The sequence below is a fragment of the Camellia sinensis genome, chromosome 13 (genome assembly GCF_055761805.1).
Source record: "Camellia sinensis isolate YWXY chromosome 13, ASM5576180v1, whole genome shotgun sequence".
NCBI lineage: Eukaryota > Viridiplantae > Streptophyta > Magnoliopsida > Ericales > Theaceae > Camellia > Camellia sinensis.
Genome location: NC_138973.1, coordinates 74,169 through 86,169, shown reverse-complemented (window position 1 = coordinate 86,169; position 12,001 = coordinate 74,169). Strand labels below are relative to the sequence as shown.

The window sequence follows — 12,001 nt, the reverse complement described above, 5'->3', positions numbered from 1 at the left end:
AGGCAGAAAAGAATGTCTGCTTGATTCACACGAGGTATTCAGCCTTCATTGGGCAACTTGGGTTGGGTTGAATTTTGAATTATTTTATTCACAAAAAAAATAAAATAAATTTTTTAATTTAATAAGACAAAATGTTACATTCAACTTATATCATTACATTTTTTTTCTCACAAAAAATTTAAAAATTCAAAAAAATCTATCTCCGAACGAGAGTTTTTAAGCACAAACTAAAATAGTCATAAAAATCAAAAAGTTTAAAAATCAACCAACCTCACAAATTACTTTAATTAATTCACTGATCAAATTACTTTTGTGGGTTATGTAGCGTACCTTGATTTGTTTGAGTTTGAAATTCTATTTTCCTTCATTTAGGAGAAAATGTGTATTATGGCCTGGTTTAAAAAGTTAGTTATTTTGGTAGATTATTTTAATTTTTAGTTATTTTATTAGGGTAAATTTTTATATTTAAGAAGATGGTTAGATTTTTTTATAAGAGAAAAAGTGAAATGATTATAGATTTAATGTAATATTTTGTCTTATTAACTATTTTAATTTATTTTATCTTTTTATAAATTTTAACCCAAAAAAAATCAAAAAATTTCTTGCCAAACAGGACCTATATAAGTACACATTATGTAAGAATTAACAATTTGACGTTCAGTTTATATCATTTCAAATATATTTATGAAAGATGTGGGATAATTAGGGACACTTTGGAAAGAGGTTTAAAAAGTCAGTTTTTTAACTTTGATTTTTTAATTTTTTTTAATCAAAAAAATTCATTTTTTTAGCCAAAGAAATCGATTTTTTTTTTTTTGCCATAAAATTCCAAAAAAACAAAAAAAAGAAGTAAAAAATTCAAAATATCAATTTTTTTACTAACTTTTCAAAACACAACTTAGAGCCACCATACAGATTTCCTTAGCTCATGTCGGACTATCATGAGTGTAATTGTTATTAAAAAAAAGAGAAAAAGGAAAAAAAAAAGAAAGAAACAAGAACCTACCGAAGGGACGGGAGTGAAATACATTGTGACCATGTGAAGGCATACAAACAAGAAACTAGTGTATATATGTGTGTGTGAACGCGTGTGTATAGAGCAGAAAGAAAAACTAAAAGAGGATTGCATCATGAAAGAGAAGGGAGGAAAGAGGAAAACAGGCCTGCCTGACTGGAATCAGATTCTCTCCTTGAGGTTCTTTCATGATTTTTTATTTGTTAGGCCATTGGACTTATTTTTAGGCTCAATTTTGATAATTTGAACCGTTCACATTTTAAAATTTATTGAGTATATCATACCTATAAAAAATCAAATCGATCAGATATCAGACAGCGTGTGTTCCGATCATCGAACTAAAAATTATTTAAAAAAAAAATTAATAAACAGTTTTCCGAACACATATTTTCTGATATTCGATCGATTTAATTTTTTACAAGTATGATATACTCAATAAATTTTAAAATAAGAACGATTCAAATTATCGAAATTGAGCCTAAAAATAAACTCAATAACTCAACAAATAGAAAGTCAAGTAGGTACCTCAAGTAGAGGATCCTGATTCGACTGACTGTGGGTGGATAACATCACAGCAACAAGCATTGGCTTCTCTCTCTCTCTCTCTGTGATGGAAGGTAGAGGAAACCTGGTTCCACCAATCCCCTTCAAGCGCAGATATGCCTCGCCTCAGCCTCAGCCTCAGCCTCAGCTATTATAATAATATATATAATAGATTGGCTTCCACCCTCACCAAACCCACTTGCCATACAGTACTCTCTCTCTCTCTCTATTTATCCTTTGGATTCCATTCACACCACCAATTATGAAAAGTGTCTCTACTCTTTTACTCTTTTGATCCAAAAACATCTCGCAAAATTTAGCAGAAAAAATCAAGTAAAATGGAAATGGAAATATTCAATCGGCAGCTTTCTCCATCGTAAAGAGTTGGCATCGCAGGCCTGTGCTGAAAATTATGAAAATAATAATAATAAAATGATTTTACGTAAAAGTTTTTTTTTAATCATTTTATATTATTGAAGTGCTTATTAAGATATTATTTATCTTTATTTTTTACAAATAAATTATAAATCTTTACAAGTGATAATACAAAAAATAAAAAATAAAAAAAAATGATAAAACTAGATATCATGTATTAATAAGAATAATATTAGTGAATAATCAGGAGGAGCAAGGTAACCATCATAAATGGAAAATGAGTGGGAGCACTAATTAGTGCTACCACTAATGATGTGGTAGTAGGCCTCACCATGAATGATTTGATGTTTTGGCCTTGTATTTTTTTTCTTTTTTTATTGAGTGCCATGTCATTAGTGGTCTTTTTAGAGCTCCAAAATTAATGGCCTCTATCATTGTTGATCATAAATACATATAAGGCAGTAGTAACTCTCCGGGCCCCCCTTCGATTAACTTCACAAATAAATGTTGTCAATTAATGATGTGACCTTTCAGCCGATTATAATGTTAGAAGTCCCCAAAAAAAAAAAAAAATTATCAAAATTTTCATCAAATGTCTCATATAGTGTGAGATCCATATTAAGATATTTGATAAAAATTTTCATAAAATTTTTAGAATTTCTAATATTTTTATTTAGTTAAATTAGTGAGATATGTAATTCTCTCCTATCCACGTTTATTTTATAATAAATATAGAAATATATAATTCCAATTATATATGAATGTTTCGCGTTATTAGTCATAAGATTAAAAAATCAATCAATTTTATTGGATAAAATAGCCATTGAAATCTAATCTGAATAATAAAATTTACAACTAAATAATAGAATGTGAATCTCATAGATTAATAATCACAATTCTACGTTATAATCCGTCTAATCAAACAAGTCCAATGTGTTAGTCTAGGCATCATGGTTAAGTTGTGTTTGATTTTGAATTTTTAAAAAATAATTTTTGAGTTTATAATTTGTATTATAATATTTTAATTAATTATTTTTAATTTTTAGATCTAATTAATCTAAATACATTTTAAAAAGTAAAAAAATTATTAAAAAAATTAAAATTCTTTAAATAAAAAAATATACAAATTTAATACATTTTGTATTTTTTTTATATTTATTAAATTGTTTTTAGATTTCTTCACAAATATTTTACTTTTTAAGTATATTTAAATTAGGTTAATCTACTAAATTAAAAGAAAATACTAAAATATGAAAAGAGTTCACTAAAAATGACAAAGCACGAAAACTCAAAAAAAATTCAAAAACTATTTTTAAAAACTCAAAACAAAAACATCTTATAAAAAGTAAAAATAAAAATAGAGGTAAGCAACTTTCTTTGTGTGTGGCTTAAAAATCAGTTTATTGACTAAAAATGTCTATTTTGTTAAAAAAATCTTTGTTGTCTAGCTAATCTGACCAACTCATTTTTCCTAAAAAAAAAAAAATCCACTTTAGTCATTTTAAAGTCACTAGAAGGGGAAAAAAAAAAAAAAACCTAGGAATAAATAAATTACTTTTGTTGGATAAAAGTTGGCCTACAAAGAAAATTAATGCTAAAAATGTTAGTTTATTTGGTAAATTTTTAGTTTTTATTTTTTTAAAATACTTTTCTAATGAATTTTAAGAATAATTAAACTGGGCTTTTTTTTTTTAACTAAAAATGAGTTTGCCAAATAAATTAAATTTGTTTTCTGCAATATGATTTAAAAAAAAATATGTTTGAGATTGGCCTTTATGGTATCTCTTTGAATTTTTTTAGAAGTTAAAAAAACTATTTTAAAAAGGTTAGTTACTTTTGTGAGTGCAAACGTTGAATTGTTTTTATTTTTTATTTTTTTAATTGATGACAAATAGATTATTTGACTATTTTTAACCAAAATACAACCATGCATTCCAAATATTCATTTTAAGCTACAAAAATGAAGAATCAAACTGATCTCAATGCTTTCAAAAATTTAGGAATTATATCAAGTTGAGAAACCTTTTGAAACCAAACTAAGTTCGTTTGCGAAGTGAGTTGATTTTTTGGTTATTTTAGACTAGGGTTAAAAAGCCTCATTTGAGATAGACTTTTTGATTTTTTTGACTTTTTATGAGAGAAAGAATGTAATGATTATGAATTAGATGTAACATTTTGTCTTATTAAACTAAAAAACCCATTTTATCTTTTTGTGACTAAAATAGCTTCAAACCCAACTCAACCCAAGTTGCCAAAGAAAGGCTAAAAACAACGGTTCAATCCTTGTTTAGATCCACTGCTCTAGTATTCTCGACGAAAAACTCATCACTTTATTTAAACTATAAGAAAACTTGAAGGGTCAATCACGTCACCATGTTTCTTATTTTATTAATTCGAATTATTTATTTTGTAAATTTTCAATATATATCATTCATAGAAAAAATTTAAAATAATTTTAAGATTTTTATCTTATTGCCTTTCTCTCTCGAAAAAAAAAATGAACACATGCTTTTAAAAATAAGATATTCAAGATAAATATATGTTTTGAAACTTGTTTAGGATATATATATATATATATATATTTGCGAATCAACATTATTATAAACTTGGCAAATGACTTGGATGTATTGTTCAAGTCTAGATGTCAACATTCACGCCAATATATCGGGTAATCCACTGATACTCTTGTTCCTTCTTGTTAAAGTTCACATCAAGCTTGAAAATGTAATTGAAATATATTAATAAGGCAAAGTTTGGCTACTACAAAATAATTTATTTTTTTATTTTTTTATCTTTTTTTCATCACATCACCTCTCTACTTTTCTGCACATCTTTTCGTAAAAAGACAAAAAATGCACTTATTTGGGTCATCCTAAACAACCCTTAAGTATGTGTTTTGTATGTATTAAAAGAGTGCTTTTTTATATACATATATTTATTTGGGTCATAACAATTAACATTTCCTCTTTATTTTTCTAATCACTTTCTCTATTTTTTCACACATTTTTTTTATTTCTTTATTTTTTTTTATAAAAAGTCAAAAAATTATACTTTACTTAAAAATCTCAAACCAAAGTTTTCGTTTGGCATTAGCTTTTTTTAGTTAGTTTTTTTGTGTTAGAATTTTTTTAGCTTCTTTGGGTTTGTCTTTTTTGATTTTTTTAATTTTTATAAGAGAAAAAGTATAATAATTGTAATTTAAATGTGATATTTTATCTTATTGACTTATGTAGTCAATTTTGTCCTTTGATACTTTTTTAGTCAAAAATTTAAAATCAAACAAAACTTTAAATTTTGCATAAATATTCTACTAAGTTTTAATATAAATATTTTGTAAACATTCACATTCGTGTATGCATTTTGAAATTTCATATTATTGTGAACTTGACAAATAATTTAAATGCAGTGCTTAAGACGAGTGTAAACATTCACACTAATATTGACGTTGTAGTGCTTTGAAAAGATGGTAAAAAATTAATTTTTTAATTTTTTTTTTGTGTAAAAAAATAAAGAAGTGATGTGATTTAAAAAAAACTAAAAAGCTAAAAAAAGCTAAAAATTAATCTTCTCAAATTGTTCCATTGTTGATATAGTTTTTTTTTATTAATTTCTTAAAACACCACATTATCATTAGTATTAATAATGTTCATAAAAAAAACATAAAAATATCAAATATGCGATTAAAAATAAAAATTAATGGGATATAAAAATATTCAAAGGACATATTGAATTACATATCAATAAAAATGAATTTATTACGATCCGAAAGTGGTCATAGGGCTATTTTGAGAAGTTGGCTTTTAGCCATTTTTTTTGGTTTGTAGCAAAAGCTAAAAGTTGGCTTTTTTATCTTTTTTTTTTCATTTGGGAAGTTGGTTTTTAGCTAACGATGAAATTATAATTTTACCCTCATGGGTCAAAATTTGTTGTATAGGTGAAGTTGTAAATATTTTAAATAAATGGGAGTAGTTTGGTCATTTTATTATGATTTGACATCATAAACAAACATTAATCAAAAAATTCAAAAATCATTTTTTACTAACTTCCCAAATCATTTGTTTAAAAAAGCCAAAAACTTAATTAAAAGTCAAAAAATCACTTTTTACAATCTACCCAAAATAATAGTCTGCCAAGAGGGCTTCTAAATTCTCCTAAAATTCATATATTAGTATAATATTTATGTGAAGTAATAAATAAATTACGATAAAAAAAAATGATGAGAAAAGATGTTGATTCTAGTATTATTGTTATTTCAATAAATAATAAAAAAAAAAGTTTAGCATTGTCAGAAAAGTTTAGCCAGAATGGTTCATTATCCGATTCCAGCCCACCTTAAAGATTGATTGGACCGTCTGCAAGTACTGACGTATATGATGTGACCAGTCATACAATTTTCAATTACAGTATTTCATCCTTCTTAGAATAATACATTAAGTTTGGTAAGACTTTCTAATTATAATTTGAGAATATGGATTGTATTTTAAGTTTATGTATTTTGAAATTATGATTTAACTTAAGTGTAAAAAATTTGTTTAGTTATAATTTTTGAATGGAGAGTTGAATTAAGTTTTGAATTGAGTATGAAATTGAGTTTTGAAAGTTTGATTTGATCTGTAAAATAAGAAAATTAGTATGAATTTTAGAAAAAAAATTTTAAAACTTAATTCAAATTGTTATAATAGTCTTTTGGAGGAATTCAAATTTTTTGATAGCATAATTATTATACTTAAAAAAAATGATTTTTTAAAATTATCATTTGATAGTATATTTTTTTAGAAAATATCAGTATCATAATTATACTTTTTCGATTATTAATGAATTTAAGAGAATGGTAAAATAAGAAATTTATATTATTTTTGTACTCGATTTTTAAAAAATGACAATATTTTGAGATAATGAAAAATAAAATAAGAGAATAATATTTTAGGACGGGGAGAGTATTTTAAATTGATGGTGCTACATGTTCAATTAATATACTAACTAATGTATCAATATTAATTATAATTTTATTATTGACTATATTTATTATACAAATTATAAATACTAAAAATTTCTTAAATTATATCAAATTATCAATTAATATATTAATTAATACATTAATTAACTTTGTTGATTTTAAATTGGTCTCTACTAGCATTACTGTTTGTTCAAACGGTGTCCGGCTGCTTATGACATAGATGCCACGTGGGCGGAGACCAGAACCTCCAATCAAAGTAACGTTGCCACGTGAGAATCCAAGAAATGAACAATTAGAGGTTGTTTGGGATGACCTAAATAAGTGTATTTTTTATCTTTTTATGAAATGATGTGTAGAAAAGTAAAGAAGTGATGTGATGAAAAAAAGATAAAAAGATAAAAAGATGAATTATTTGAGGTATGCCAAACTTGGCCTTAAGCTAGGTTTGCCGTCTCTTAAAAAAAATTAAAAAATTAAAAAGTTACTATTTTATTAAAATCACATCATTTTGTTTAAGTTAAATCACTTTTTTATCATATCATTTCAAACTCAATCCATATTTTATAAAAAGTCAAAAAATACACTTATTTAGATCATCCCAAACAACTCCTTAGTTTGTTGGTTTTGATTTTCAGTAAATATTTTTCAAAATATTTTATTTTTTAATTTTTTGTATTTTTGTATTTTTAATAATTTTTTTAATATTTTAAGAATTTTTAAAATTTTTAAACACACTTAACATAAATACACTTAAAAAGTATAATATTTGTAATTTTGTTTTTAAAAAATTTACTAAATACCAAGAATATAAAAAATACAAAAATTCAGTACTTTTTTTTTGTATTTTTGTATATTTATGAATTTTTTAAAATATCTTTTCATAAATATTTTACTATTTAGATACATCTAAGTAAGGTGCATTTAAAAAAATTACTTAAATTTTTAAAAAATATTCACTAAAAACAAAAAAAAAAATACAAAAAACAAAAAATGAAATTTTAAAAAAACTGAAACCAAACACATTGAATAATGTTCACACATTGAATAATGTTCACTCTATTCAGTTTTAATTTTCAAAATTCACTTTTAAAAAAATTCTACTATTTCATTTTTCGTATTTTTTTTAATTTTTACAGAATTGTTTTAATATTTCAATTAATTTTTTTTAATTTTTAGACATACCTAACATAAATACACTTAAAAGTATAATATTTTAAAAAAATCTTTAAAAAATTCATCAAACACCAAAAAATTAAAAAAAATATACAAAAATTCAGTACATTTTTCATATTTTTGTGTATTTATTAAAATTTTAATATAGTTTACTATTTAAATACATCTAAATAAGGTGCATTTAAAAAAGTAAAAAAATTACTTAAAATTTTTAAAATATTCAATAAATAAAAAAAATGACAAACAAAAAATTTAATTTTCAGAAAATTGAAACCAAACAAACTGATTAGTTGTTTGGCAAAAAAAAATTTAATAGTTGATTTTTTTTAATTAAGACTATTTTTAATTTAGAATTTAAAATTTTATTTTGATTAATTTTTTTGATTTTTTTAATTTTGTGAGAAAAAAATAAAATAAAATAATTATAATTATGATTTAAATAAAATATTTTATTTTATTTTAAATATAATATTTCATTTTATTAATTTTTTAATTTATTTTTATATTTTAATAATTATTTTGACTTCAATTGACTTTGCTAAACGGAGTTTTAGGCTATGTTTGACATGTGATTTTGGAGCTATTTTAATAACAAAAAATAAAATAGGTTAAGATATCAATAAGATAAATTGTTACATCCAAATCATAATTACTTCACTTTTTTCTCTCAAAAAAATCAAAACAATCTATCCCAAATATAAGACAACATAAGACAGCTACATTTCCCCTTTTCCTCACCAAATCTTTGAACCAAACACAAGACAAACTTACCAATCATCTATTTTTCAAAGAAAGCTCTTATGAAGAAGGGGGAGGGTGGATTGGGCAGTGCATTAAAGCTACTATTCCAAACTAGTCATTGATTCAATTAAAGTAAAAACTGAGAATTAATAACACATCCAGACAAAAGTAGCTATTAAGTCAATATGGATAACCAAGCCCAAAGTAGCCATTAAGTCTATGGAAAACCATCCTCAAATAATACAATGAGCTGAACAAATATTCCCAGACCTAGTTACACCCAATGCACATATGCATTATAGAGTTTTCTTTTTCCTTCTTGTGGAAGGTTTCTCAGTTTGCAGTTTCAGTTCTGTGGAGTTGTTTGACTGATCAGTTTGAGGTTCTTCAGGCTGAGTACAGTGCAAGAATTTCTTGCTCGAACCAACATGATTGCAAAATAGCTTCAGCATCTTTCTCCCCCTCATCCATTTAAGCATCGTCTTCATGTGTGTTTTGCTACTCAATCCGCTACTACCAGCTTCCTATAATTTAAAAAGGAAATTAAAAAATCTATGATCAGTTTTCCCCCGTTAAAAAAAGAAAACAATAAAGAGCTAGCACAGAAGCAAAATATTTAAGCAGTAACCAGTCATCCCTTTTATTTGGTTATACCCACCCTTTTGGTTTTTCAAAGATGGTCCAAAGCTGCACAATAAAGCCTATGGAAATGGTTTATACAACAGACACGAGACAAGGAAATAATATAACATGGATAAACCAGTACAACAAAACCTAAGAGTAGGACAACAACACAATGAGGACATGACAATATACAAATCTTGTTTTGGGAGGGGAGAAGTAATATGCTGTTGAACAATTCTACTTTTTTCAGCAAGCAAAACAAGACTAACACATAACTATGAATAGTTATTGAACGGGTAAATTACATCATTGGTCCCTTTAGTTTGAACAAAATTTCATTTTGGTCCTTTTAGTTTTAAGTTGAACAATTTGATTCTTACACTTATAATTTTGTTGCAATCTGGTCCCTCCATCACGTGTTGTTAACCTTTTGAATAGAAAAAAATCATGTGTAAACAATTTGATTCCTACACTTATAATTTTGTTGCAATCTGGTCCCTCCATCACGTGTTGTTAACCTTTTGAATAGAAAAAAATCATGTGTAAAACTAGAGGGACCACAGTAAAAATCAAAACAAACTAGGGGGGAGTATTTAGGTTATTTAGTCCACAAAGCACAAACCACAGGGGATTAAGTGGTTATTTCCAAACAGAAAGCTTATGTGCACAGGAGGTAAAGTAAAATTTTCCAAAAAAAATAAAAGAGATTAAACAATCATACTGAATACAGTGAACATTTCTACATAAAAATATATATAAAAGCAAATAGTATGAAGGAATTAAAGAATTAAATGGTGAAACCTGCTTCCATAGTTCTTCAGCCTCCTTTGTACGACCACGCATTTTTGCCCGATCAGAGATTGCTATAGCCCAATTATAATAAGCCTGCCATTTAATGACATTAAAGTACAGAAGTAAAATGAGGTAGATTCATTTTCTGAAACAATAAAAAGAAAAAACTTATTTATGGTATCCAAGTCTAATGTGAAGTAAGCAAGCCACGGCGTCTCTACATTTCAAAATAACTATGCAGTGACCTTTCTCCCAAGTGGTTTCTAATCTTGCACACACACATTTTTCTCCATCACACAACAAAATTTATGTCTACTAGTTCCTTCCCACTTTGATTGCTTCCTTTTTTTGGTCTCATAAGTCATAATAGTTCTCCACTTTGAAAAATAAAATGCAAATTGTTGGCTTTCCTGAAATATCCTTTTGGAAGAGTAGTTTCCAAAACTTCCCCAACAAGCTAACAATATGATTTTTTTTAGCATTCAACAGGTTAATGAAAATAAGATATCTGAATACATACATCATGAAGTGTAGGGCAAAGGTGAGTGGCCTCATCATACTTTTTGCATGCCTCTTCAAGCAAATCATCTTTCGAAGGTGAACTAGAATCCGGACTAACATTATCCGCACTTTCCTGCATAAAAAAGTTAAAAAATATAGACAGGGTAATTTGCACTTGATACGTTTCTAAATTAATACAATATGTGGAGTCCCCAGAATAGTGTTACTAATTTTGCATCTGTGAGTTTAATTTAAAAAGCGCATGGATGGGAAAACCATTGAAACCTTGAATATTTGGATGAAAGTGATGGGACCATCTCTCTACTTTTCTGTTCATTATTGCAATCTAATATGGATAACAAGAAACTTCTGTAGCAATTTGACTTATCATTTTCTGGTAGAAAATTGCACATGATTTGAAAGCCGAAAATGGATGTACAAAAAGGGGAAAAAAAAAGAAAAGAAGACATTACAAATGACAAAAGGGTAAATTGAGAAAATAAAATGCAAATTAGTGAAACAAGATTGGAAGTACCCAAACACAATGTATCATAGAAATAACCATAATGCAGCTTTTCTTATTAAAAAATTGTTTGTTTATGGCTCCATACGACTACCGTAATGCAGCTGGTCTAACCAAAAAAAAATTTATTTGTTTACTGGTTCCATATGATTACCGAGTGGGTAAATATTGAACAAGCAACTGTTTAATTTCTAAAATAATGAATTACTTCTTGTAGTTGGATTCCACAACAGAAATCTAATTGTAAAGACATTCCAATCTAGCTAATACAGTGTCTTACCTCCAAACTATCCTCTTTGATCCACTAGCCTGGATCCTTCACAACAGTTAAAGAAATTTGGCAAAGCAATTTGCGTAAAATTAACCATGATGAAGAATTTTTGTTTAATTGTTATAAGTAACCAACAATAATGGCAATCCCATGCTCCTAGTATATTCAATTTTCAAGTTAACATGTATGAGCGAGATAGACAGAGGCAGATATAACCTTGGCGTGGTTCCAAGTGTTGGAGACAGTGAGAGGGCCGTGTTGCTTGATAACCTGATAGAGACCTTGAGCTATGGAGGCGGCCTCTTGGGGGGGTACCTTCGGGTTGATCTTCCTCACATTTGGTGCACATTTCCTACAGAAGTACCTCACAAAGGCTGTTTTAGCTCCTCCACCAGTTTGCTTAATCTTCTTGGACCCTCCTCTCACAATCAACTGCGAGCACAAACCAATCATCACAAATCCATATAGAGAGAAAGATTTAGAGAG

General features: G+C 26.6%; 1 protein-coding gene across 17 annotated transcripts in view; it reads right to left on the bottom strand.

Moving 5' to 3' along the window:
* Positions 1–8,896: 8,896 nt before the first annotated feature.
* Positions 8,897–12,001, bottom strand: part of LOC114293267 (uncharacterized) — a 47,440-nt gene continuing 44,335 nt past the window's right edge. For all 17 annotated transcript variants that reach the window (XM_082901089.1, XM_082901090.1, XM_082901077.1 and 14 more), the window contains 4 exons: positions 11,732–11,947; positions 10,741–10,854; positions 10,230–10,313; positions 8,897–9,328 (listed from right to left, as the gene is read on the bottom strand). In XM_082901089.1, the coding sequence (XP_082757215.1) occupies positions 9,101–9,328; positions 10,230–10,313; positions 10,741–10,854; positions 11,732–11,947 (642 nt within the window). In that variant the 3' untranslated portion in view covers positions 8,897–9,100. The remainder of the gene's footprint in view (positions 9,329–10,229; positions 10,314–10,740; positions 10,855–11,731; positions 11,948–12,001) is intronic.